Here is a 27,759-nt window from a genome sequence, read left to right on the forward strand (position 1 = left end):
ACCCTTTTTTCATCTGGAAGCCGGAGCACGCGCTCATGGAGAGGGTGAGGAACAATCACGTGTTGCCCTGTCTCCACGGTTGTCCTAACCCTCATGTCGCTTCGTCTGGAGTTGGGAGGCCCAGAGTCATCATCGGCACCAGCAGCCAGTACTACATTTGAGCCTCACGTGTAGGGGCTGTAAGAAGTACTGACGAGCCCCAGTGGCTGGAGATGCTGCCGCAGCGTGACATTGTGCCGACTTTCTGATGCACAAAAAGGCCGTCTGCAAGTCAGTGATGGACGAGATGAGGCGCAGCGGTAGGTCACCGGAGGACATGGCCAAGCAGCTGACGGAGACGCTCCATCTCAAGTCCGAGAGAGCTCACCTGGCCTACCTGCTGAGCGTGCAGAACGTCAGGAATGCGGAGGCAGGGCTCTCCGGCCAGAGAACCATCACTGGGCTCCTCAGACAGGCCGACGCTCCAGAGGCATTTGGCGGCTACTCCGATGCTGACGGCTGGTGTGGAGTCTCCATTTCATCCCACCTCACTCTGCTGCTGCAGGGGAGCTTCAGACAGGCGCTGAGGTCCGACCACACCCGCAAAGTGGCGAAGAAGGTGGTGCTGTGGTCCGGCACCATGTCATCATACGCCGTGATGAACGAGAACTGGATGATCCTGAGCTGATGCTGCAGTCAGAGTGGACCGGTCCCTTCATGCCATGTATGAGGGTCTGAGTCAACGCTGCACTGCAGCTGGAGTGGAGAAGGCCGGCTTCCAGCAGGTGGACAGGCATGAAGAACTAGTTTCAGTTTAAAACATAATTTTCAGTTTTTGACTTGGACGTTATATAGTTTAGTTGTCTTGTTTTTTTTTTAATGAAAAGATATAATTAGTTGGAACACTTCAGGTTGATTTATTTTATATTGTAAAATATATTGAGGCTCAATTTGTACTCAATAAATTGTGAGATGTTTTTAGCTGTGAATTTATTTCCCATGTTTTAGGGACTGCTTTGCTGCCTTCAGGGTCCTGCAGGCTGGAGCTCAGGAGCAGCTCTTGTGGGACTGCTGGAGGACCTCAGAGGCATCGTCTGGGAACCTGGAGAACACCAGCGCCTCAAGGACCAAGTTCAACAACGATAGAACCATCGAGTTGGACTTGTTCCACTGCATGCGGCGCTTCAGTCTCGGAGCATCACTCTCTCTCCACCTTTCTGCCAGTTCCTCTCTGCAGCCTTCCTCGTTGTGGACCAGGGAGATCTCCAGAGGCTCAAGGAGGCGAACACCTTCTGTGGGATCTCTCCTCCTAATCCCACCAAGCTGCACATGAGAGCGCTGCAGGTGCAAGGTGCCACAGCCCCGAGAGCTGCTGCAGAGGGTGGAAGACGTCCTCCATCACTTCTACATCTCAAAAGATGTCAACCTGCTCCTCTACAAATCCTCCATGTTAAAGACATGAAGGATGCAGCGTGTGCACATCAGGCTGCCTGAGCGACCCTGAGGTGGGGGAGGGAACCCTGTACAGGTTTGGTGGCACCTTGCAGCTGAACTACACCGAGGGAGAGGGAGCTGCTGCACCCATCTGGATCCCTGAGAGGCCCCTCTCAGCAGGAGGGCTTCCACTTTCACCAAGCCCAGTGGGTCACAGGGAACCGGGTTTCCTGTGAAGTAAGTAAGTAATTTATTTCCATAGGTACATACATAACGTGTACATACTGACAGACATTAGCAACAGAAAAAATGTACGAATGGAGGACCGTCCAAAGACCGAGGTCTGTAGGTTCCGCTGAGATGAGGAGTTGGACAGCCCCTCCCCTAACCCTTTAACCCCCCCCCTCCCAACTACTACAGGCACACAGACAGTACACACACATATGGATCAAAACATAAAATGTCATACAAGCAACAACAACAACAACAAAAAACCAGAACAGGAAAAAGAAAACCAAAAGAAAAAGAAAGAGACAGAGTAAAAATAATAATAAAAGGCAAATGTGAACTACTGATAACTTAGAAAAAAATAATAATATCACGAACATCAAATTATGTATATACATTTTATTTTAAATATCTTTCCTCTATTGTACTGTGCCGCCAGGCTGTATATCAATATTAATAACTTTCAAAGTGAAGTGAGATGGCGTTTAAGGCGAGAACCAAATGCCTTGGTGGTGGATGCTGATTTGACCTCGTCCGGAATTTGGCTCCAGAGCTTTGGACCTCTACAGATGAAGCTTTTAAATACAATGTCGACTGTATGTTTATTTATATGTGAACTATTCCAGGCGCAGGCCATGACAGGGGTGGTGCGCTGGAACTTCCGGAGACTGGTTGACCTGAAGCTGCCCGGTGTGGAGCTGCCAGCCGTGTTCAACCCTGTGTTGATAGCAGAGCTGAACAATTTGTCTGCAAAGGTGACGGCAAAGGCAAAATATCCAGCGCTGCAGGTCACCAACGGAGACACGGGAGAGAGATTCGGTCTTGACTATGTGGAGCGTTGCTGTCGTCCTGTTCCTCTCAACTGGGACAAGCACAAGACACAGCCAAGCATGGCCGCTGCGGTCGCCAAGGAGACGGAGCATCCTGCAGCTGTAGAGGCCACAGACCGTCAGGTAATCCAGATAAATGACCAGTCAATGATCAATAATCATGATCAGATTGTGAATACTTATTGTCCTCTCCGTGTGACGCTTCATTTCAGGAGACCAGTGCCACTGTGAGGGAAGCTCCATCCAGTCTTGTGCCCATCCTGTCCTTCCACGAGGGGTCTGACGTCAAGTTCCAGCCGCCCTGGAGGCCGTCGTCTGCTCCAGGTAAATTAAACCCCGACCACCCTCATATGGACTTTGCACTGACAACCAGCCGTGTAAATAAAAGACCGAATAACAAGACAATCGTCTTAATATATTGTTTATTTACAATAATCCTGAAAATATAAAAAACACATCACCATATAATTGTATTCTCCCAAGAAACACTGTAATCAACATGTGCTTTGTACGCTGTATTTATCTACAGCAGCGCTGCCCGTATCCTCCTCTCCATATAGCCGCTCGCACCGGACCGATGAAAACAGGAGGCATCGTCCAGGTGCTGGACCACGGCCGGTGGACAGAAGGTGCCATTGACGGCTTCTGATGAAACACCACGGAGCTCCACGCATGCTGAAGCAGGTGGATGACGACTACGCCGCCATGGTCCAGAGGGGGTGCACTGACCCTCACAGTTTGTTACATCCGACCACATGCCAACATATCTCCAGATATGTCAAGCATCTGGCCAAAAGAAAACCCACCAGCTCCTCTCTGAACACCAGCCCAGAGAAGGTGTTGGAGACACAGCAGCTGTGGCAGAGCTTGACCACCGGCAGCCAAACGGTCAGTGTGCCGGTCATCACCATGCCTCCTGCAACCGTCAACCCTCCAGCTGTGGCTCCTCTCAAGGAGGAGTCACTGAGCCGGGATGCAGTGGAGAAGATGGTGGCTGAGATCCTGGACAAGCAGCAGCAGCAACATCCGCAGCAGAAGCTGACGAGGAACTGTCTGGCCTGCGCTCAGCCAAAGTCCCGCTACCTTGCCGACGGTTCCTCGGTTCATTTAGTCTTCCAGACCAAGACAGTTAAAGATTTCTACTGCTCCACCAAGGTCTTTAAGACGTATGCATGCGAAGGCCTGAGAGACCCCCGCATGTCCTTTGAGGACTTTGCAGCGTCTCCTTTCTTTGAGCGCGAGCTGGAGGCCGCCAAGCAGAGGGGGGCCGAGTGGAAGAAGGTGAAGGAAGAAGAGGAAGTCGGCGGAGCCGCTGCCGACAGGTCGCCTGTGCCGCTGAGGCGAGGCCCCGGCAGCCCTCATGTTCACAGCTGCTTCCCCGGGGTGTTGGGGAAGTACGTCTACTGCCCCTCCAGGGTGTTCTCCCTGTACAAGGACCAGGGCATGGGGAAGGAGATGGCCTGGGGGACTTCACACAGTCCGCTTTCTGTGAGGCGGAGAGAGACAGATGGCTCACAGAGAGGAAGAAGAGACCACACACATATATAGTATTAGTAATACTAATTAAATGATACAATAAGAATTATTGGACGAATATAAGCAGCATTATTGCATTGATATTGATTGCAAATATATATGTCCAGTACATGAGAATGTATATAATTATTGTTTTGGAATAAATATTGATATTTTACTAGAATAAATACAATTATTGCTGTATATAAATATTATATAATAATGTAAATATATATAAAATGTGTATCCATCCTGACATTTGAGAAGCTAAAACCAGGTCATGTTGCTGATTGTTTCAGCACTTATATTATAAATATGTTTTTGAATACACTACTCTGTGTGTATATGTATATGTCTATATATATATGGTTGTTTTATTATATGTATAATAATGTAATAATTATGTATGCATGTACATATATACTTATATGGGATTCACATGTTCATTTCATTGGTTTTATATTTTTTATTTGTTCATTTTAGACTTCAGCTGTGTTTTATATATATATATGCATATATATATACTGTATTTAATTAGTTTTTTATTCATTTCATTTGTTTTATATTATTTCTTTTTTTCATTTGAGAATTCAGCTGTGTTTATATATATATATATATGTGTATTTATATGTATATATATATATATATTCACAAATCCCATTAACCATTCTGTGAATCTCGCCAAACCTCCCTTCCCAGGGGGGGGTGTGAGGGATTCTTATGGCAGAGACACACGAGGTGACTCAAACCGAAACCCCCCACACCTGCAGAAGGTGTAGGTGATTCTACACCCGGGAAAGTGTAGGAAAATTGCCTACAAACCCCCCCCGTGTGTCGGCAATGGCCGACACTCAGGGGAGGGCAGGCAAATCCCTAGAACCTTCGCCAACTGCCTCCTACGGGACTCGCAGATCCGCCCCACTCCTTTCAATGAAGGAGCAGTGCCGCCTGCTAGAAATCACTCGTATTACATAGTCTGGTTCGCTGCTCCGTGACGTCACAGGTGACTTCAAAGCACAGAACCAGTTAGAACTGGTGGGTTGAGTGACGTCACAATGCTCGCTTCAAAGACTTCTCTCTGGTAGTTCCGATGCGATATATCTTTGGCCACAAGTCTTTGGGGGCGCTGTTTCCCCCCTGGACACGAGGCAAAGAGACCCCGTATGTTACCCTTTGAATGAGAGCAGTGTTGCCAGGTCCGCGGTTTTCCCGCGGACCTGGCAACACTGCTCTGTTGCCGCGGGTTGAATTTTTTGTCCGCTGGTTCGGGTAGACCTATTTTGCATGCAAATTACATGAATATCTTTAAATAAAAATCCATATTTTAAATGAAATAATTTATTTATACCCAAATCCTACCAAACTGACTCCAGATCAGCACGTACACACATTTTATTTCTGATAATATACTGTAATTACACAAGGCCATTTTAGGACCGAGGTGAAATAACTCTTTAGGGAAAACTGCTTTTAATGCTGGCATACTAAACATTTGGTGTTACTTTGTAGATATTACAATACATTTGGCAATGATAGCAATGCTGTTGGACTTTAAAAGCAGTGCATATGGTTTGGCACGGGCATATTTTGAGTTCTGATATTGGGCTGTTTTTTGGGCTGGTTTTATTGGCCATTGGGCTGGTTTTGTCACACCGACCTGGCAACCCTGCGTGATTGCGACATCCCGGAAGTAGCCCGTGCGCGCTCCCGCTTCCCGTTCGGCGGGGCGGCGGTGTTCCAAACAAAGTGGAGCCCGAATGACACCAGCAGACACAACCGGTGGCTTCTCGCTCTTCTTATTGTCGTTGTTGCCTTTTTTGTGGGTTTTTTTAATCTCTGAGAATTGAAGACTTTCAGAGATGGGTGCCGGATAAAAAGAGATACTATTTCAGAAACGGAGGTGTTAGGAGCGGCAGCCCGCGGCCCCGGTGAAGGAGCTTACAGCAGCCGGGAGGAGCAGGAGGAGGCGCCGCGGCCATTGCGATCACAACGGAATTCAATCTCCGGACAATTGAAGCGTCGTAAGTTTCCCGTTTTGCGTGGCAACATTAATTTAGCGTTGTTCCCCGCCGGCTGTCCGGTGTCGGTGGATGTCATGTTGTGTTGTGTAGAACAAGGGAACGTTAGACAAATTAACCCGTTCGCGGCGGCTAGCGCTAGCTCCGTGTGGCTAATGACGTTAGCTTCTCGAAGACCGGAGGAGCGTTTGATTGACTGACCCTTCCGGCGCTCTGTAGGGAGATTGGTCTGATAAACGAGCAGTACACTTCTAATAATCTGATTTATTCAGTAGTAATGTGCTTTGTTATTTATAGTCAGTAAAGCTAGGACAGCTATTTTACATTAAATACTGTATATACAGTGTCCCCGCACACATTCATAACAACGCACCATTTTACTGTTATTGGCTGAAGAGGACTAGCTTGTTGTAATTAATGGGGTTTATTAAACATAAATACTCAGAACAAATAAATAACGTGACTGTTAAATGCGGCTCACATCGACGGGCACGTGACAGTCCACAACACGTGGGCCTCGAAATAAACGAACCTCTGCAGTCGGCTGTAACTGCTAGTTCTACCAAGCTAACGACCCCGGGGGCGGGAGACGGAGCGCGAGACGGGGCGGGAGACGGGGCGCGAGACGGGGCGGGAGACGGAGCGCGAGCTCCGCGAGCTCCGGGCCTCGTTATTGGTAAACACGCGCGGAGGAAGATGGCTGTTGTCCTTTGTCTGTCACTCCTCTGTCCACGTTAGCAGCTTCCTTGTTGCTATGCTAAGGAAACGAGGATCGATATCGGACTGGTTAAGTGTCCTTGAGTGAGACGCTAGTGACCTTAGTGAGACGCTAGTGACCTTAGTGAGACGCTAGTGTCCTTAGTGAGACGCTAGTGTCCTTAGTGAGACGCTAGTGTCCTTAGTGAGACGCTAGTGACCTTAGTGAGACGCTAGTGACCTTAGTGAGACGCTAGTGTCCTTAGTGAGACGCTAGTGACCTTAGTGAGACGCTAGTGTCCTTAGTGAGACGCTAGTGTCCTTAGTGAGACGCTAGTGTCCTTAGTGAGACGCTAGTGTCCTTAGTGAGACGCTAGTGACCTTAGTGAGACGCTAGTGTCCTTAAGCGAGACGCTAGTGTCCTTAAGCGAGACGCTAGTGTCCTTAGTGAGACGCTAGTGTCCTTAGTGAGACGCTAGTGTCCTTAAGCGAGATGCTAGTGTCCTTAAGCGAGACGCTAGTGTCCTTAAGCGTGACGCTAGTGTCCTTAGTGAGACGCTAGTGTCCTTAAGCGTGACGCTAGTGTCCTTAGTGAGACGCTAGTGTCCTTAAGCGTGACGCTAGTGTCCTTAGTGAGACGCTAGTGTCCTTAGTGAGACGCTAGTGTCCTTAGTGAGACGCTAGTGTCCTTAGTGAGACGCTAGTGTCCTTAGTGAGACGCTAGTGTCCTTAGTGAGACGCTAGTGTCCTTAAGCGTGACGCTAGTGTCCTTAGTGAGACGCTAGTGTCCTTAAGCGTGACGCTAGTGTCCTTAGTGAGACGCTAGTGTCCTTAGTGAGACGCTAGTGTCCTTAAGCGTGACGCTAGTGTCCTTAGTGAGACGCTAGTGTCCTTAGTGAGACGCTAGTGTCCTTTAGTGAGACGCTAGTGTCCTTAAGCGTGACGCTAGTGTCCTTAGTGAGACGCTAGTGTCCTTAAGCGTGACGCTAGTGTCCTTAGTGAGACGCTAGTGTCCTTAAGCGTGACGCTAGTGTCCTTAGTGAGACGCTAGTGTCCTTAAGCGTGACGCTAGTGTCCTTAGTGAGACGCTAGTGTCCTTAAGCGTGACGCTAGTGTCCTTAAGCGTGACGCTAGTGTCCTTAGTGAGACGCTAGTGTCCTTAGTGAGACGCTAGTGTCCTTAGTGAGACGCTAGTGTCCTTAAGCGTGACGCTAGTGTCCTTAGTGAGACGCTAGTGTCCTTAAGCGTGACGCTAGTGTCCTTAGTGAGACGCTAGTGTCCTTAAGCGTGACGCTAGTGTCCTTAGTGAGACGCTAGTGTCCTTAGTGAAACGCTAGTGTCCTTAAGCGTGACGCTAGTGTCCTTAGTGAGACGCTAGTGTCCTTAAGCGTGACGCTAGTGTCCTTAGTGAGACGCTAGTGTCCTTAAGCGTGACGCTAGTGTCCTTAGTGAGACGCTAGTGTCCTTAGTGAAACGCTAGTGTCCTTAGTGAGACGCTAGTGTCCTCAGTGAGACGCTAGTGTCCTTAAGCGTGACGCTAGTGTCCTTAGTGAGACGCTAGTGTCCTTAGTGAAACGCTAGTGTCCTTAGTGAGACGCTAGTGTCCTCAGTGAGACGCTAGTGACCTTAAGCGTGACGCTAGTGACCTTAAGCGTGACGCTAGTGTCCTTAGTGAGACGCTAGTGTCCTTAGTGAAACGCTAGTGTCCTTAGTGAGACGCTAGTGTCCTCAGTGAGACGCTAGTGACCTTAAGCGTGACGCTAGTGACCTTAAGCGTGACGCTAGTGTCCTCAGTGAGACGCTAGTGTCCTTAAGCGAGACGCTAGTGTCCTTAGTGAGACTGAAGCTGCCCATCCTCTCCCTCAGGTCCCCGTCCTCTACTATCCACCCGATTCTGATCCGGGAGAGTTCTGACCGGTGTCATCGCCAAGATAGCCGGGCCGGGCAGGAAGAGGCACATCTCAGATCCAGACCCCAGCGGCGGCAGTGACTCCGGCGCCGGGCGGCCCGTCAGCGCCAAGTGCTCGAAGATGGCGAGCAGCAGCGGCGCGACCGGGAGCGGCGAGGCGCCGGTGGGCCGCCGCGGTGGCGCCCACCAGAGGAGGGGCCGGGACAACGGCGCCGACCCGCCCTCCTCCTCCAGCAGCAAGAAGAAGCAGAAGGACAGGGCCAACCAGGAGAGCAGAGAGGCCAAGAGGGCCGCCGCCGCGGTGGCCGAGGTCACCGCAGAGGTCAAGAAAGGTGAGCGGGACTAAACGTTATGGCGGGAAACACACCTGTGGTCGGAATATCCACACTACCACCCACTAGTCGGGTCATGTAGCATTACTATATATATATATATTTTATATATATTGTTGAGGATCTGATCCAGTGTTAGAATAATAAGTGTTTTAATACTCGAGGTAAAGCACAGCTCAGGTGTGACTTCTACCTGCAGTGAACTGGTTACAGATCTAATTCAGCACAATATTGTTAAATTGAGACGTCTAGATATGGACATTTCATGACGCCTAATTTGTTCTGGCTGAACAATGAAGGACCGACGGCGCTAAAATATACCACACGACAGATGGTAAGAATTAAGGAGTTTTCATCTGCCTGTGAATTCTCTGTAAATGAAACCAAAACATACGCCAGAGTTTAGTTCCAGTTTCTTAGCCTCCAGGAATAAGATCTGGACCAATCGATAGTGCGGACACTTTGAGATGTTGCTGAGCTGTCCTGTGTTTAGTCCGACCCACTTCTGGTCTGCTGTGTGCGGTTCAGTGTGTAGTTCAGTGTGTGCGTCTCTATTCTCAGGAAGTGGAGATGCCGTGTGATCACCACAGGCTGCTTCACAACCTGCTATTATTATTCTGTCTCCATATTTACAAAATGCATTTGACTGCGTTAGAGCTCCTATTGGATTGTTAGAATAGTGAAGAACTTTAGGGTGTAAAGGGGAAGTTCTCTATTTCTCTCTCGTTCTCTCTCTCTCGTGTGTGTGCCGCCCCCACCCCCCTAGTTCCTTCTCTGGTTGTGACCGTTTGTTCCTTTGTGTTTTTCCAGATGTTTTCGTGGACTGGAAGCAGAATGTGAATGAAGTGACGGTCAGACTGCGCTGTGGGGAGGCGGTGCTGAGGGTGGAGGACATCAACACCACCTTCACCGACACGCACTGCCACGTGGGCTTCCCAGGTAAAGCATGGAATAGAAACTACTATGGAGTTTATATATATATATATATATACATTTATTTTAATATATTTTGTTTTTAGATATATATATATTAGGGCTGTCAGCGTTAACGCATTAATCTATGCGATTAATTTGGCCGCGAATAACGCACTAAAATATTTTAACGCAACTTTGTTTACTTCCGGTGTCTTTGAAGTTGTTTCACTCCTCTGAGTGTCAAACCGCGGCAGTCCGCCTCCTTCCTCCCGTCTGCTCCTCGATATTCACTGAGGAGCAGAGGGCGACGTGTCGGTGACGCGGGGCGGAAGGTAAAGGGGACTTTGTTGTTGCTCCGCTCGATGCGCGCGCAGACACGCCGGCATGGAGCTCTGCGGCGAGACGGAGAGAGAAGAGTGACCGACACGTGGAGACAGAATGACATGCTGCTGGAGAGACGACCAACAACAGACGTTTAGTTTAATAAAGAACAAAGACGTCTTGAAGGAAAGAACCGTACATTACTTCTGCTGTAATCTGGCGCTATAGAGAACATGACAGGGGGGCGGGGCCTCACCCTGATAGAATGGTGGGGGAACACTGGGATGTGTCTCATGCAAAAGACTTTCAAAGGTGAATTTACATTGTTTTGTAAAATGTATAAAATGCCCCCAGCCTCCAGAGGGTGAACGTGACATATTTGAATGTCAGTCAGTTTCCCAAGGCCACTGGTTCTGCTGTTCAGTGTTAAAGATGACAGGACCAATGGGGTCTCTAATACACCTTTGTTTACTAATCTGATGTTTCACTGAAGAAACAATTTATCATCCACGATATTAAATACCTTGCTGGCACTTTATAGGTAGGAGCCTCTTTGAAAACACAGCTCTGTGTGAAGTTTTGTCTTTAAAAAAGAATACAATTAAACAAGTGTCTAAAATACACGCTGTCTGAAGGGATTACTCGTTCATTTAGAAGATTTAGTCTTTAGAAGAAAACAAACCTATTAATCGCGATTAATGAATTTCAAAATGTGCGATTAATTAGTAAAAAATTTTTTTTTGCGATTGACAGCCCTAATATATATATATACTTTTATTTTAATATATATACACTACCGTTCAAAAGTTTGGGATCACTTAGAAATGTCCTTATTTTTCAAAGAAAAGCATTGTTTTTTTCAATGAAGATAACATTAAATCAATCAGAAATACACTCTATACATTGTTAATGTGGTAAATAGGGCTGCAACAACAAATCGATAAAAATCGATTATTAAAATAGTTCATTTCATTATCGATTCGTTGTGTCGCGCGATTATTACGGCGTTCAATAAGTCACGGATTATAAACAAAGTTGAGTTGAGAGCAAAGCCACGCAGGAGAAACAAGAGCGGAGCAGAGAGAGAGCAGAGAGAGAGCACAGACGGAACGCTGCGTTGTGAGAGCCAATCAGCGCTGAGCTGCTCCGCTGTTGATGAATCTAATTGGCTGCTGCTGCTCACGTGGCGCTGGATGCGGAAGTCATTTACGTCGTCGGAGACACTCACGGAGCTGAGTGCACCTACGGGTGACGTTATGAACCCAGACACCAGGGCGCTACATGTCACGACGTGTGGCATTGCCACAAGAGTATAACATAGAAAACATGGTTATTTATTCAGTGGCGTATGGCGGAAAATATTTTTCCACGGAGAAAGGTAACGGAGATAAGCCCCGCCCCTCACCGTATGAGGCGTTTAACCCATAAATAGCCAACTCAGGAGAGTAAAGTGCTGTCAGTCTGTTTGTGATGGTTCATCACCATGGTGACCAGTGAACAGGTTCATCACCATGGTGACCAGTGAACAGGTTCATCCACATGCTGACCAGTGGATCTCCAGGACCTTTCCATGACTTTAAACCAAATTTCCATGATTAAACATTTTGTGAAAACTCTGTCTATACATGGCAAAGTGAGAAGATGTAGTATTTAAACTAACAATGAGAATTCCAAAGCATATTGTTTATATTCTGTGTAAATTAACATTTGAATCTAACACATTTGCATTACTTTTCCAATTATTTTGGAATTTTATTATTTTTAATTACTTTTCTAGCCCTGCTAATAGCCATTTAAAAATTCCATGACGTTTCCAGGTTTTCCATGACCGTACGGACCCTGTTTTGAATAAAGGATTAAAATTATTATACATTTTTTTTGTATCCGATTAATCGATTAATCAACAAAATAATCAACCGATTAATCGATTATCAAAATAATCGTTAGTTGCAGCCCTAGTGGTAAATGACTATTCTAGGTGGAAACGTTTGGTTTCTAATGAAATATCTCCAGAGGTGTATAGAGGCCCATTTCCATCAACGATCACTCCAGTGTTCTAATGGTACATTGTGTTTGCTAATCGCCTTAGAAGACTAATATCTGATTAGAAAACCCTTGTGCAATTATGTTAGCACAGCTGAAAACTGTTTTGCTGATGAGAGAAGCTATAAAACTGGCCTTCCTTTGAGCTAGTTGATTATCTGGAGCATCACATGTGGGTTCGATAAGACTCTCAAAAAAGAAGTTTCATGTGAAACTCGCCAGTCTATTCTTGTTCTTAGAAATGAAGGCTATTCCATGCGAGAAATTGCAAAGAAACTGAAAATGTCCTCCAGCGGTGTGTACTACTCCCTTCAGAGAACAGCACAAACGGGCTCTAACCAGAGCAGAAAGAGAAGTGGGAGCCCCCGGTGCACAACTCAGCAAGAAGACAAGTACATTAGAGTCTCTAGTTTTGAGAAATAGACGCCTCACAGGTCCTCAACTGGCAGCTTCTTTAAATGGTACCCGCAAAACGCCAGTGTCAACGTCGACAGTGAAGAGGCGACTCCGGGATGCTGGCCTTCTAGGCAGAGTGGCAAAGAAAAAGCCATATCTGAGACTGGCCAATGAAAAGAAAAGATTGGTATGGACAAAAGAACACAGGCATTGGACAGAGGAAGATTGGAAAAAGGTGTTATGGACAGATGAATCCAAGTTTGAGGTGTTTGGATCACACAGAAGAACATTTGAGACGCAGAACAGGTGAAAAGATGCTGGAAGAGCGCCTGACACCATCTGTCAAGCATGGTGGAGGTCATGTGATGGTCTGGGGCTGCTTTGGTGCTGGGAAAGTGGGAGATTTGTAGCAGGTAAAAGGGATTTTAAATAAGGAAGGCTATCACTCCATTTTGCAACGCCATGCCATACCCTGTGGGCAGCGCTTGATTGGAGCCAATGTCCTCCTCCAACAGGACAATGACCCAAAGCACACCTCCACATTGTGCAAGAACTCTTGAGGGAAGAAGCAGGCAGCTTGCTGTCTGTAATGGAGTGGCCAGTCACCAGATCTCAACCATTGAGCTGTTGTGGGAGCAGCTTGACCGTATGCTCCGCAAGAAGTGCCCATCAAGCCAATCCAACTTGTGGAGGTGCTTCAGGAAGCGTGGGGTGACATTTCAACAGATTACCTCAACAAATTAACAGCTAGAATGCCAAAGGTCTGCAATGCTGGAATTGCTGCTAAAGGAGCATTCTTTGACGAAAGCAAAGTTTGAAGAAAAAAAATTAATACTTCAAATACAAATGATTATTTCTAACCTTGTCAATGTCTTGACTATATTTTCGATACATTTTGCAACTCATTTGATAAATAAAAGTGTGAGTTTTCATGGAAAACACGAAATTGTCTGGGTGATCCCAAACTTTTGAACGGTAGTGTATATACATTTATTTGAATTAATATATGTTTATTTGAATATATATTTATATTTGTTTATTTGAATATATATATATTTATTTGAATATATATTTGTGTGTATATATATATTTATACACACACACACACACACACACATATATATATATTCAAATAAATAATATATGTATTTATTTGTAAATATATTTATATACATATATAAATAAATTGAGTACCACAAAAGGACAACCGGCACGTTGGGGTTAGGCCTTGTTGAACTTTAATTTTACAAATCATGTCAAGTCCTCCAATAACACGTGTGTGTCTTTGTATTGTTTCAGATGGCCGGCAGTGGAGCTGCCAGTTGCAGGAGGAAATCGAGGCGTCGTGCAGCCGAGTCCAGTACAAGGAGAAGGGCGGCTTCCTGCACGTCGTCATGCACAAGAAGATCCCCTTTCACATCTGGCCTTCGCTGAAGGTGAGTCGAGGAAGATGAGAGGTTCTTTCTGCCCGTACCGGTGGGTTTGTCAAATTGAGCTATACTGATGATTTCTTAAATTTGAGTTCTGAGTGATTCCTGAGTGGCATTCACACTGTACATGTTGTTGAAATAATCCAGATGTGGTCACCTCTGTATTCTCTGCTCCAGTCCAACAAGAAGGAGAAGGAGGTCGTGCCTCCGGAGACCAGGAAGGAGCCGGAGAGGAAGCCCGTTGCCTCGGAGCCATCGGAGAAACCCAAAGCGTCCTCCTCGCAGCCGCCGCCATCGCCCGCCTCGCCCGCACACAGCGAGTCGAGACGCGGCGGCGGTGGCAAAGCCGAGTGCGGCGCCAAGCGCGACATGAAGAGCAAACCGCCGTGTGACGAAGCTGCCGCCAAGGATTCCGTCGGGGCGAGGGGCGGAGCCTCAGACGACCCGACCGCCTCCAGCAAGCCTCAGGAACCCAGCGCCAAGCGCACCGTCGTACAGCCGGCCGCCAGGGAGGCCCCGTCACCGGCCGGCGAGGACACGCACGCGGCCCCGTCTACGGCCGGCGGCGAAGCTCCGCCCCCTCCCGCTGGCCCGAGCCCACAGACGCCACACGGCGGCGCGGAGAGACTCGGCAGCGGCCAGGAACAGGAAGTAGGAGGACGAGCCGACACCACTCGGGTGAGAATAGCGGCGATGTCTCCGGTTCGCTGCGACTCGTTTTCCGGTGGATTTTGGGGTTTCATTTCCTCTTCCTGATTTCAGGCGGCGGAGAAGCCAAACCGTCCGTCAGACGGCTGCGGAGCATCAGCGGCAGGCGGCGCCGATGGCCGACCGGCGGCGCCGGACCGCCTGGAACCCGTCGGCGTGGCGTCTGTAGAGACTCACGGAGACGGACTTGACTCTGAGCCGGAGGAGAAGAAGCTCGTCGAGCGGGAAGCGGAGCGCGGTTCTCCGACCGGCCGGCAGGTTGAAGCGGAGGAGGCGGAGTCGGCGCCGGCCGTCGCCACGCCAGACCAGCAGGACCAGCCGAAGGAGGAGGAGCCTCCTCTGGACATGAAGCAGCAGGAAGGTGAGTTGAGAAGGTTTGGGGTTACACAGTAGAAACTGAGTAGATGTTACAGTAGAAACAATGTGTAGATGGTTGTAAAATAGAAACAATGTGTAGATGTAGCGATGCGTATCCTGTCATGTGATTGATGAGCTCATTGATGATGTCATGTGATTGATGAGCTCATTGATGATGTCATTCCTCAGTCCCAGAGCCGATGGTGAACCTGCAGCTGATGAAGAACGATTCGTACGAGAAGGGCACGGACCTGATGGTGGTCAACGTCTACATGAAGGGGATCTGCAGGGACTCGGCCCGGATCATCTTCAGGGAGCAGGACTTCACCCTCATCTTCCAGACCAGGTGAACACCTGTGAAGATGAACCGTTGGCTCATTTACAAGTTAACGCCTTTTTAAACGATGTTTCTGCCTTTCACAGCGACGCCAACTTCCTGCGGCTTCATTCAGACTGTGGACCGAACACCGTCTTCAAGTGGCAAGTCAAACTCAGGTAAATGTTAAGTCGTGTGTTTTTGTTAAGTCTTTTAAATACTAATAATGTTAACCTCTCATTTAATAAAGTAACCTTTCAGTGGGTTAACCCCTTGACGTCTCCCTCTCCTCAGGAACCTGATCCAGCCGGACCAGTGCAGCTACTCCTTCACGCCGTTCCGGCTGGACATCGCCCTGAAGAAGAGGCACAGCCAGCGCTGGGGGGGTCTGGAGGCCCCCGCCCCACAAGGTCAGCTGCCAGGCTTCTAACATTACGCGCTGCAAGATTTTAGTGTTTTTATGTCGCACGTGTGGTGAAATGCAACATTCTCCTGTTGTTGGCAGTGTCCACCACAAACATGCATTTTGAATATATTTTTTTATAGATTAATATATATATTTTAATAGATATTAATAGATTAAAATATATTTTTATTTATATTTTAATAGATTAATATATATATTAGGGGTGTCAGCGTTAACGCGTTAATCTATGCGATTAATTTGGCCGCGTTAACCAGGGGTCCCCAAACTTTTTCCTAAGAGGGGGGGGGGGGGGGGGGGGTGCAAGTGAGAGTGTGCTCACCTGTGTGCGCGCATCACGGCTGAGCTCTGATCGCTCTTTTAATGAAGTATCGATACTAAAAATATGCTAAATCACATCGGGTACTTTGTTAGTATCGCTACACCGTGCAGCGTGACAGCAGCAGATGTAGCGGACTAACAATCAAGCTAACCTAACTTCCCAAACGCTGTGGACATCTGAACGCTGATTGGCCGAGACGCGACACGTCCCATCAAAGATGTTTTATTGCGAAGAAGAGCACCACTCCACATTTTCTCCGCGTCTCACTGCAATCTCAACGGCAGCGGGCCAGGTGAACAAAATAATAAATCGGAACGCGTCTCTGGTATTGTTCAGGGGGCCGGTCCAAATGGGGAGGCGGGCCGGATCCGACCCGCGGGCCGTAGTTTGGGGACCACTGGCGTTAACGCACTAAAATATTTTACCGCAATTAACGCAACTTTGTTTACTTCCAGTGTTCGTTGACGTTTTTACACTCAAACCGAGTGTCAAACCGCGTCAGTACGGTTTAAAACTGTTTCCGTTTTAAAAAAAGTTATTTCTCCGCGAAAATAAGGAGCATAAATCAGTTTAAACTAGTGGATGAATCAGTCGGGTTTCCTCCTGCTCCTCCTTCCTCCCGTCTCCCCCTCTGATACACAGAGGAACGAAGGGGCGACGTGTCGGGTGACGCGGCGCGGAAAGAACTCGTCACACGAAACCTTCAACGTGATTGGTCAATCCGTTTGTCTGTCAACATTTTGCGAATAAAACAACCAATGAACACTCAGTAAATCACAAAGGACCTCCCACCTCACAGGTAAGGCTCATTAGCCTGTCAGTCAGAGAGCAGAGGACACGGCGCGAGGACAAATGTGCCTCATATATATAGAGAGCTGAGATTGTTCTGGAATGTTTGATGTATAACACATGGGGATGTGTCATATGCAAACGCCTTTAAAAGGTGAATTTACATTTTTTTGTAAAATGTATAAAATGCCCCCAGCCTCCAGAGGGTTAACGTGACATATGTGAATGTCAGTCAGTTACCAAGGCCACTGGTTCTGCTGTTCAGTGGTAAAGATGACAGGACCAATGGGGTCTCAATATACTTCTTTTTTTTTTACTAATCTGATGTTTCACTGAAGAAACAATTTATCATCCACGATATTAAATCCCTCGCTGGCACTTTATAGGTAGGAGCCTCATTGAAAACACAGCTCTGTGTGAAGTTTGGTCTTTAAATAGAAGAAAAACAACTTTTAATCGCGATTAATGAATTTCAAAATGTGCGATTAATTAGTTACTTTTTTTTAATCGATTGACAGCCCTAATATATATATATATTAATAGATTAAAATATATATATATATATTAATAAATATCCCAAACAGCCCTCATTTAACATTCAAACCATATACCTAAAGCTGCAGGAAGCCTGTACAGCTGTGTTTGTGTCATACTCATAACATGTTTTCTATGTGTGTGTATTGTTTACTGTTGGTGTGAGTCTGTGTTCTTTAGCTCTCTGGGTGACAGGAACTTGAACTGTGTAATGTATCCAGCAAGTAGATCTGGGAGCCGGTCGGTCCTGCAGCCTTATGCGGCTGCAGACTGTGTGACACCCAACGTTCGGCACCCTTGAGCCCATGAGCCGGTTCTAAAATAGGAATACAGACGACTGCAGGGACAGTTTTAAACTGCTTTTTAAATAAGTATGTAATTGACTTCTTATTACCAAAAAAGGGACAGTGTTCATTTGGTATGCAGAGGTCAGCTGAAAATGCTAATTTATTTTTAGTAGCATATTGAATTCAAAATATATGGAGACTGTTGAATATATATATATATATTTTAATATAGTTATATATATAATGTGTGTATATATACATATAATAATAAAAGAATATAATTAAAAAAATATATATATTATAATAATGATCCTAAATGGCTGTAATTCTACATAAAATAATGGGAGTCATTTTTACGTGTGTCCGAATGAAAAGGCCTTAAATTCCTTTGCGTTATCCATATTATACACATTTACAAATATCCAGTTGCTGTGTCGTCGACCTTCATCTCCTACAAGCCCCATCCAACTCTGTTTAAGGTGCAGTGGGTGGCGCCAAGGTCGCGGTACCCTCCAGCCCTTCCTGCATGGAGAAGAGCCAGCCGGGCGGCAGCCAGCACAGCCTGCCGGCCCAGGAGGAGCCCCCGAGGGTCGGGGAGGAGAAGCCCAACAAGCCCCCCAAGGCCTCGTCCAGGGTGGAGGACGCCGTGGCTCCCCGCGGCGTCTCTGAGCACGTCGCCATCGCCAAGCCGGAGCCCACGGTGAGCGGAGGGATCAGTCATCCGAGTAGAGGTAGAGGTCGGCATGCGAGTCGTTCTCATTGGTGGACTCGCGTCTTTCAGCCTAAGCCGACCTGCATGGTGCAGCCCATGAGCCACGCGCTGCTCGCCAGCAACGAGCGCCACGAGGACGAGGAGGAGAAGAAGGTGTGCCTGCCTGGCTTCACGGGGCTGGTGAACCTCGGCAACACCTGCTTCATGAACAGCGTCATCCAGTCGCTGTCCAACACCAGAGAACTCAGGGACTTCTTTCACGGTAACACGCATATATATTTATATATGACAACGTCATGCTATTCTGATCGTTTATTTAAAACAAAGATGTTTTATTCTGGTTCTATTGGCCCCTGAAACCTGACGGACTCAACAGCGCCCCCTAGAGCTCATTTAATAGACTGTAACTTCCTGTAGTTTTACCTGGATGTGCCATGAACACTAGTTTCTGCTGGAGAAGCATTTAAATGAAAAAAGTATGTAATTTCTGCCAAATCTAGTTCATTTTGGAACGGTGCAAAAAATTACAAATTAGAAAGAAACAAAACTCTTAATAATTGTAATATTTCCAACATTTGCAGACGTAGAAAGAACATGAAAGAATATGTCTGGCTGTATCTTCTAGACTCTCAGAGGTTTTTCTTCTACATCACTGGTTTTCAACCTTTTTTCAGTTATGTACCCCCTGTGAAATATTTGTTCAGCCAAGTACCTCCTAACTAGCCATGTTCACCCCCTAACTAGCCATGTTCACCCCCTAACTAGCCATGTTCACCCCTTAACTAGCCATGTTCACCCCCTAACTAGCCATGTTCACCCCTTAACTAGCCATGTTCACCCCCTAACTAGCCATTTGTGGTGAAATACACAGCGCTGTGCCATCGGTGTCTGATTTAATATAGAATATATACAATTATGCTCATGAATTTACACTTGTGTGTTTTTTTTTAAAGGATGATAATATTAATTACATTTTTTACAAATCTCATGTACCCCCTGTGGTGCCTTCACATCCCCCCATGGGTACATGTACCCCCATTTGAGAACCACGGCTCTAAATACAAACCACAGGGAGGAGCCGATCTTCTACCCTTTGAAAAGTTGACCTGAATTCTTTTGTTTTGTGTTTTATTCGTTCTGCTTGGTTCAACTCGGTCCTTCCAGGTAGTTTTACAGAGTTTCCACGTGTCCGTACCCGACTGTCTGGTTCTGTTGGCTCAAGGACGTTTCTCTGTGCCGGCAGATCGGGCGTTCGAGTCAGAAATCAACTGCAACAATCCTCTGGGGACGGGAGGCCGGCTCGCCATCGGCTTCGCCGTGCTGCTCCGGGCGCTGTGGAAGGGAACGCATCACGCCTTCCAGCCCTCCAAGCTCAAGGTACACGAACCGGCACCGACGCATTCATCTCGAAAAGTCGATGAAACAACACATGTATTTAAGGGAAACAAGAAGGAGGATCCAGAAGGAGACTTTTGTTTTCAGCTCCTTTGACGAGGAGACATTGAAAATATCCTGCACACGGAACAATAATGGTTCTTAAATTGTTCTTTAAAGCCGTTGTGATTCTACGAAGAACCGTCACCTACTGAGGAACCTTTTTTTTGTTGAGGCATCATTATAGGTTCATTGAAGAACCCTTTAAGGACATGGTTCTTTAAAGAACCCTGGTTTGAAAGGTTCTTTGGAACCAGAAATGGTGCCTCAAAGAACCTTTTTTTAAGGTTCTTTGATACACCTTTATAGGTTCTTTGAAGAACCCTTTAAGGACTTGGTTCTTTAAGGAACCCTGGTTTGAAAGGTTCTTTGTGGAACCAGATATGGTTCTTCTATGGAGTCACTCTGAAGAACCGTTTTCAGTTCCAGATGTCATGTTTGTGTGGGAATTATAACACGGATCAATCAGTCTTCATCCTTTGTTGTTAGTCTAAGTGATTGTTCCCTTGAAGGTACGGAGGATGCGACCTGCTTCCTAACCTTTACAGGACAGAAGATGATGTGCATGGTGTCGAAGACGATATAACTAAGAATATCTTCTCCCGTTCCACTTGTTCAGGCCATCGTGGCGAGCAAAGCCAGCCAGTTCACCGGCTATGCCCAGCACGACGCCCAGGAGTTCATGGCCTTCCTGCTGGACGGGCTCCACGAGGACCTGAACCGCATCCAGAACAAACCCTACACGGAGACGGTGGACTCCGACGGGCGCCTCGACGAGGCGGGTGGTGTTCTTCAGGCTCCTCCTCCTCCTCCACGGGGTCGAGGAGCCTCGGCCTGACGGTGTTCTGTCTGCCGGTGCAGGTGGTGGCTGAGGAGGCGTGGCAGAGACACAAGATGAGGAACGACTCCTTCATCGTGGACCTCTTCCAAGGCCAGTTCAAGTCCAAGCTGGTGTGCCCCATGTGCTCAAAGGTAAACAAACAAACAAACAAACAAACCTCAACAAGTTGTAGTTTCTTGCTCGATGGCTGACGGCCTTCATCTCTATTATTATCTCTACTTAAAAAGGGACCATATACATTTAAAACATAAGCATCACCATTTGATGTACCAGGTTGTAGCTACACAGCTAATTAGCATCTGTAGTCCCTTGACAGACCACAATAATATACAACAATAACAAATATAAAACAATAACAAATATAAAAAAAATAACAAACATACAGGATGAGACACTACAACAGTATATGTGGTGAGAAGAACACACAACACACAAGAAGCTACAGTACAGCACATTAAAAGTAAGTATTACATACTATTCAAAGTAATACAAAACATTAAAAAATAAGTAATACATACTATTAAAAGTGAGTAATAAAAAACATTAAAAGTGAGTAATAAAACTATTAAAAAGTAAGTAATAAAACTATTAAAAAGTAGGTCATACATACTAATAAAAGTGAGCCATAAAACTATTAAAAGTGAGCCATAAAACTTAAAACTTAGTAATAAAACTATTAAAAGGATGTAATACATACTATTAAAAGTGAGTAATACGAGCCTCTCTTCCTCAGGTGTCCATCACCTTTGACCCTTTCCTCTACCTGCCCGTGCCCCTCCCCCAGAAGCAAAAGGTGCTCTCGGTGTTCTACTTTGCCAAGGAGCCTCACAAGAAGCCCATCAAGGTAAGAAGCCTCCACTCGAGGCTCGGCTGGCAGGTGGAGGTGTGTTCCATGTGGCTGACGCTGTGTCTCAGTTCTTAGTGAGCGTGAGCAAGGAGAACTCCAGTACCGCGGAGGTCCTTGAATCCATCTCCAGGAACGTCCGGGTGAAACCGGAGAACCTCAGACTGGCAGAGGTTTGTTTACTCGATTATCTCTAACGGGCTTTTTCCGACCAGTCGAATTATAAAGCAACTTTATTTATTCGTGGTTGTGTTTTTATTCTGTTTTAATTCTGGTATTCCTGCACAGTTGGAGATGTAGACCAGGCCTCACTCGTCCGTGTTTCATCCGGTAGTTTCAGATCATCCCACCTCCACACGGGCTCGGCAGTTAATAGTTTTATGACATTTGTAGAATTTAATTCTGTTTCTGACGAATGAGATCCAAACCTTTTTATTATCTTTATTTAAAAAGGACAGTGTGCAGTTGAAACATGAATGCATCTCTAATTAGCATCTGTAGACCATAATAAACATAAAACAATAACAAACGTAAAACAATAAAAAACAGTACAGAATGAGACACTACAACAGTATATGTGGTGAGAAGAACACAAAATACACAACGAGAAGCTACAGTACAGCACATTAAAAATAAGTAATAAAAACATTTAAAATTAATTAATAAAAACCATTAAAAGTGATTAATAAAAGACATTAAAAGTCATTAATAAAAACTATTAAAAAGTAAGTAATAAAAACTATTAAAGAAATTAATAAAAAACATTCAAAGTAATTAATAAAAACCATTAAAAGTGAATTAATATAAAACATTAAAAGTAAGTAATAAAAAACATATAAAATGTCCAATAACTGCTGACTGTTAAGTCCAAAGGTAAAAAATGATTGATAAAAGATAGATGTATTGATTTCCAAAATTAACTAAATATTCTGCCTTTCCACTGCAGTCAAAAGAACTTGAATTGGTTGAAATGACTCATTAAATCTATTGAGTCGCTTTATTCTAATTGTGCAACCTTTTTTTCTCCTATTGATGACAACTTAAGATTCAAAGCTTCATTAAAAAAACTTGATAGCAGCGTCAGAATCGGATGAATGACGAGCGGTGACCGCAGTCGACGAGCTAACGTGTTAACATAAGCGGCGTGCTAATCGTTTAAGTCCCCTCAGGTGGGGAAGAACCGCTTCCAGCGCATGTTCCTGGCGTCTCACTCCCTGGACACGGTGTCCTCCTCCGACACGCTGTTCTGCTTCGAGGTTCTCTCCAAGGACCTGGCCAAGGAGAGGGTGGTGCTGCTCCGGGTGCAGCAGGTACAGCACAACACCTGCATACGACCAGTCGCGGTCACCAGGGAGACATGTACATGTTTTAGGGGGCAGATTTCATCATTTAAATCTATACATGGGGCACTTTATAAAACTTGTGAAATAACATTTAACCTTTGTTAACAATAATAAATATACTTATTTAGGCTCACAGGATATGAGCCATTGTGACAAAAAATGGCAATAAAAAGACTATGGCAATAATAAGACAATTAGGCAATAATAAGACTATTGAATAATAAATATGACTATTAGGTAATAGGACTATTGGGTAATAATAAGACTATTGGATAATAAATAGGACTATTAAGTAATGGGACTATTGGGCAGTAATAAGACTATTCTTATTTATTTGTGGTTATTTATTATTACACTTTTTAAATTATTAACAATTATAACTTATTTCTTTGTTTTTTTATAATACAAAAATATATATATTATTTTTTCTGAACCTACCTAGTACAGGAAGTACAGATAAGACATGCAACAAAGAACACAAACTAAACGCTATTGGATGATCATAATTCTGGGGCATGTGTTTCCTCTCCTCGTGACATCAGGGGCAACATGATGTTTCTTAGGGGCCGTTTGGCCTTTGGCCCCGGTGTGTTTTAGACGCTGCTGTTCACGCTTGCTGAGAGTTTGTTTTCTTTCTCCGACAGAGACTTCAGGTCCCGAACATCCCCATCTCCAAGTGCGCCGCCTGCCTGAAGCCTCCCGTGTCCGAGGAAGACAAGCTGAAGCGCTGCACCCGCTGCTACCGCGTGGGCTACTGCAACCAGTGAGCGTCCACACAGACATGGTCACTGTTCTCTGAGTCCCGTTAACTCTCCTCTGGTCCTCAGGGCGTGTCAGAAGAGCCACTGGGCCCATCACAAGGGCCTGTGCCGGCCCGTCATGGAGAGCGTGGGCCTGCCCTTCCTGGTCAGCGTGCCGCAGTCCCGGCTCTCTTACGCCCGGCTCACCCAGCTGCTGGAAGGTTACTCCAGGTACGCTCAGGCCTCGGCATCGCTTAGAATGAATATATATTTATATATAATATTGTCGTCAGGACAGCCGAGTAAGATGAGAGCAATGTTACCGATTCCAAAACTAAACACGGCCCAGGATACTAAAACACACTTAATTCATATTCAGACTTTTATATATATATATTTATATATATATGTTTTAAATCATATATATATATGTTTTTCAAAATAATCATATATATATATATATGATGAAATGAATATATATTTATTATATATATATATATGATTAAATATATATATGTATTAAATATATATTTAATCATATGTGTGTGTGTTAGAGAAAATAACTTGCACATCACGTCTTCTGGTCTACGCAGATAAAAACTAGAGATGGTCCTTGAACTCTTTCTCTGGCAGGTTTTCCGTCGACGTGTTCCAGCCTCCTTTCCAGTCGGGCCGGACGTCCCCCGAACCCTCGCAGAGCCGGGTGGACCTCCCACCTCCCGAGGGTCTGGGTCCGGGGGACGAGGCCGTGGGTGGTAGCGGTGATCCGGTGCCGAGCCCCTCTCCGCTGCCGGAGTCCAAAGCGGACTACGCTCCGGCCCTCCACTCGGGGGACTCCGCCTCCCTCTCCTCCTCCCAGACCTCCCTCTCCACCACGCACACTGCAGACTCTGGATTCTCTGAGCAGATTTCCTCCTCCGCCGCCGCCTCCTGCGGCTCTCTGAACCCTCACGCCGAAAAGGAGACGTCGTGTGAGAAGGCGGTGCGACCAGAAGGTAATGTCACACATCTGCTGTTGGACCAGGAGCTTCTGGGTTTCTGTGATGGCCCCTTTAGTCCTCATCCTCGCCTCTTCATTGCAGCTGCAGTAACGGGGTACCAGCAGCCGAGTGAATCGGCGGCGGGTCACGCGAGTCAGTTCTACATTGCTCTGCTGGACTCGAGCAACAAGGAGCAGAGGCTGGATGAGAGAGGTACTGTCTCATTTTTAATGTGCAGAGAGTTGTTGCTCCGTCTATGCAGTCACGTTAAAGACCGTTGTGAAGGGAGTAGTCTATGTACGAGCTGTAGAGGTTCCCCTACTGGAGAGGCTGCAAATCAAGGTTCTAATAATCTGGGCCAGGAATCTGGATCCATAATCTGGGCCAGTGGGAGCATGAAGGGCCAGATAAACACAAGAGGACCCAGAATGGAGCCTTGGGGAACTCCTTGTGTCTTATTGGTCCAATCAGACGTGTCACACAAAGTAGTCCGTGTCCTAAGCCATCCCCTAACCCCCCTGCAGAGGACCTTCTGGAGCTCCCTGAAGACACGAAGCTGCAGCTGGTGTGGCAGAACAACGAGCGCCTGAAGGAGTACGTCCTGGTGAGCTCCAAGGAGCTGGAGTACGAGGAGGACCCCGGCTCCCTGAGCGAGACGGTCAGAGCCGGACACTTCACCCTGGAGCAGTGCCTCAACCTCTTCACCAGGCCGGAGGTGCTCGCCCCGGAGGAGGCCTGGTAGGTCTAAGCGTCGTCTCATCTCCATCTTTCTGGTTTCCTGTTTTGAGGTATTACATGTAGGAGCATTTCCTCTGTTTGGCCAGTAGGGGCAAAATACTGAGAAGTTCTCAACCTTTTTGGGGTTATCTACCCCCTGTGAAATGTTTTTTTCAGCTGAGTACCCCCTAACCAGTGCAAAGCATTTGGGGTTGAAAAAAATATATGCAGCATTTAGCATAAAATATAAACAATTCAGTTTATGAACTCGCATTAATATTTTATTGAATATTTATTAAATAACTATTTTCAAAGGCTTTTTTAAGGGATGTTCATTTTGGTCCAACACAATGTTTTTGGAAAACTTCTCTGCTTTTTTAAAAATCGCATCAATATAATAAGATAATTTTACTGTTAATCGACTAATCACGTCAACGACGCTCAGCGAAGACGACGTTCACTGGAATTGGATGAAATAAATACCAAATACAACATCTTTGCACTCAGTGAAACTTTTCTTCTGATCGTATATCAGGGTTTGTACGGTCATGGAAAAGTCCTGGAATTTAAAAATGTTTATTTCCAGGCCTGAAGAAGTCATTGGAAAAGAAAATGCCAAAAGTTTTGGGAAAGTCATGGAAATGTTGTTCTATTCACATGTATACAGATCAGTATATATAGTGTACGCTTTTGAATTCTCGTTGGTTTAAATCTGACATTTTATCACTTTTTCATGTATTTCACAAAGCGTTTGCTCATGGACATTTGGTTTAAAGTCCTGGAAATCCATGAGTCAGCATTAAAGACTCGATGTATAACCTGTCTGTTTTTAGGTACTGTCCAAAGTGCCAGCAGCACCGCGAGGCCTCCAAGCAGCTGCTGCTGTGGCGGCTGCCCAACGTCCTGATCATCCAGCTCAAGCGCTTCTCCTTCCGGAGCTTCATCTGGAGGGACAAGATCAACGACATGGTCGACTTCCCCGTCAGGTAAACGCAAGAAACGGCGAAGTTCCACCACAACGCTGTCTGCAGCACTTATTCAAATGTCCTTTAAAGGAAGCGTGTGGAAGAGATGACGACAACGTTAAGAAGTACGAATAAAGGGCAAGATCGTTGGTTTGCGTATATAGTTCTCTGGCGATGTGGTCATGCACATGCGTGTGTCGTCTGTATATTGATAACTCATGTGTTTACATAATCTGGGCTAGTGGGAGGAGCATGTGGGATTTAAGATGATAAACAGAAGAGGACCCAGACTGGAGCCCTGGGGAACTCCTCGGGTCACGTTGGTCCAATCAGAAGTCACACAAAGTAGTCCCTGTCCCTTTGAAGTAGGATTCAAACCATTTAAGAGAAGAGGCGTTCCACCACATGTCAATCTGCAGAACACCACGTTGATGTTCTCTAAAGCAGCGGTTCCCAAACTCAAGAATGCCGCGGCCCAATTTGAAATCTGAAAATCTTCTGCGGCCCCCACGGCGAGCGTTGTCGGCGGGGGGGGGGGGGGTGTGCGCTAGTGAGAGTGTGCGCACCTATACGCGCGGATGTGCCGGTGCGCATCACGGCAGAGCGATGCATCCCGAGAAGTGTTAGCGGGGGGGGGGCTGGCTGAGCGATTAAATGTATCTCTTGTTCTGCCTGTTTTGTGATATTCGTGCCTAAAAGGCGCCTAATATTTCTAGACTGAAATAATATCGGCATTATAATTATTATAAGTATGAGGATTTTTTTAGTTGCCTATTTTGTGTGCGCTCTCAGGACTTGGTGCCCTACGCGCAGCGCGTAGTGCACGTTATGGGAGCGGCGGCGCTGATCACAACTCTGATCAAAACATAAACTAGGGATGATTAAATGACCTTCAGAATTTAACCGATTAAAAATGTATTAACCGACAATGTATGTTTTGTATACCATTTTCTCCGGAGCTCATATATATTTACTTTGTTTGGCGGCGCCTTTTGTTGAATAACGAGCGAGAGCCTTATTGTTTTATTAATCTGTTCGTTTAAATTGTTTGTGCTTCATCAATTAATGTTTCACATAACTAATGTGCCGCTAGAATTGTTCAAATAATACTTAAACTAAGAAAAAGATGTACGTTTGGTATCTTATCAATTATCAATCGTTTTAAGTAAAATACAGACAACATTAAAAACATTTTATTTATTTATTTTAAATGACCTCTCGCGGCCCACCTGCAGTACCTTCACACTTTGGGAATGGCTGCTCTAAAGGAACCGTGTGGAATTGATGATTATTTATTTAGAGACATGGAGGAGTTCCATTTTGAGCGGTAGTGTAAATCTGCTCTCGGTGAGACACGAACACAACATTAGAATCGTTAGTTTTTAGGTCATTAGACGGTA

At 45.9% G+C, this 27,759-nt stretch overlaps 2 protein-coding genes across 13 annotated transcripts in view; both read left to right on the forward strand.

Moving 5' to 3' along the window:
• The first annotated feature begins 231 nt into the window (after window positions 1-231).
• LOC130199449 (uncharacterized) lies at window positions 232-4,420 on the forward strand. 7 transcript variants are annotated; one of them, XM_056422936.1, is made up of 5 exons: window positions 232-764; window positions 988-1,658; window positions 2,268-2,594; window positions 2,684-2,795; window positions 3,001-4,420. In XM_056422936.1, the coding sequence occupies exon 5, from the start codon at window positions 3,120-3,122 to the stop codon at window positions 4,017-4,019; it is 900 nt and encodes a 299-aa protein (XP_056278911.1). In that variant the 5' UTR covers window positions 232-764; window positions 988-1,658; window positions 2,268-2,594; window positions 2,684-2,795; window positions 3,001-3,119; the 3' UTR covers window positions 4,020-4,420. The 7 variants fall into 7 exon arrangements, with proteins under 7 accessions (XP_056278911.1, XP_056278912.1, XP_056278907.1 ...); XM_056422937.1 differs by having other exon boundaries at window positions 2,397-2,594; XM_056422932.1 differs by having other exon boundaries at window positions 988-1,654.
• A 1,312-nt stretch (window positions 4,421-5,732) lies between these two features.
• The window catches only part of usp19 (ubiquitin specific peptidase 19), a 28,647-nt gene continuing 6,620 nt past the window's right edge, over window positions 5,733-27,759 (forward strand). The window contains exons 1-23 of one of the 6 annotated variants that reach the window (XM_056422928.1): window positions 5,733-6,007; window positions 8,567-8,941; window positions 9,752-9,880; window positions 13,916-14,052; window positions 14,224-14,724; window positions 14,809-15,115; window positions 15,301-15,457; window positions 15,535-15,606; window positions 15,722-15,837; window positions 18,263-18,483; window positions 18,565-18,757; window positions 19,739-19,872; window positions 20,549-20,707; window positions 20,791-20,901; window positions 21,504-21,614; window positions 21,686-21,787; window positions 22,784-22,924; window positions 23,602-23,720; window positions 23,785-23,928; window positions 24,331-24,692; window positions 24,780-24,890; window positions 25,202-25,465; window positions 26,228-26,315. In XM_056422928.1, the coding sequence (XP_056278903.1) occupies window positions 8,731-8,941; window positions 9,752-9,880; window positions 13,916-14,052; window positions 14,224-14,724; window positions 14,809-15,115; window positions 15,301-15,457; window positions 15,535-15,606; window positions 15,722-15,837; window positions 18,263-18,483; window positions 18,565-18,757; window positions 19,739-19,872; window positions 20,549-20,707; window positions 20,791-20,901; window positions 21,504-21,614; window positions 21,686-21,787; window positions 22,784-22,924; window positions 23,602-23,720; window positions 23,785-23,928; window positions 24,331-24,692; window positions 24,780-24,890; window positions 25,202-25,419 (3,756 nt within the window). In that variant the 5' untranslated portion in view covers window positions 5,733-6,007; window positions 8,567-8,730 and the 3' untranslated portion in view covers window positions 25,420-25,465; window positions 26,228-26,315. Of the gene's footprint in view, window positions 6,008-8,566; window positions 8,942-9,751; window positions 9,881-13,915; window positions 14,053-14,223; window positions 14,725-14,808; window positions 15,116-15,300; window positions 15,458-15,534; window positions 15,607-15,721; window positions 15,838-18,262; window positions 18,484-18,564; window positions 18,758-19,738; window positions 19,873-20,548; window positions 20,708-20,790; window positions 20,902-21,503; window positions 21,615-21,685; window positions 21,788-22,783; window positions 22,925-23,601; window positions 23,721-23,784; window positions 23,929-24,330; window positions 24,693-24,779; window positions 24,891-25,201; window positions 25,466-26,227; window positions 26,381-27,759 lie in introns of those variants that run through there. The other 5 variants (XM_056422923.1, XM_056422924.1, XM_056422925.1 and 2 more) reach the window with 5 other exon arrangements.

The sequence above is a fragment of the Pseudoliparis swirei genome, chromosome 9, assembly GCF_029220125.1.
Source record: "Pseudoliparis swirei isolate HS2019 ecotype Mariana Trench chromosome 9, NWPU_hadal_v1, whole genome shotgun sequence".
In the NCBI taxonomy this organism is placed as follows: domain Eukaryota; kingdom Metazoa; phylum Chordata; class Actinopteri; order Perciformes; family Liparidae; genus Pseudoliparis; species Pseudoliparis swirei.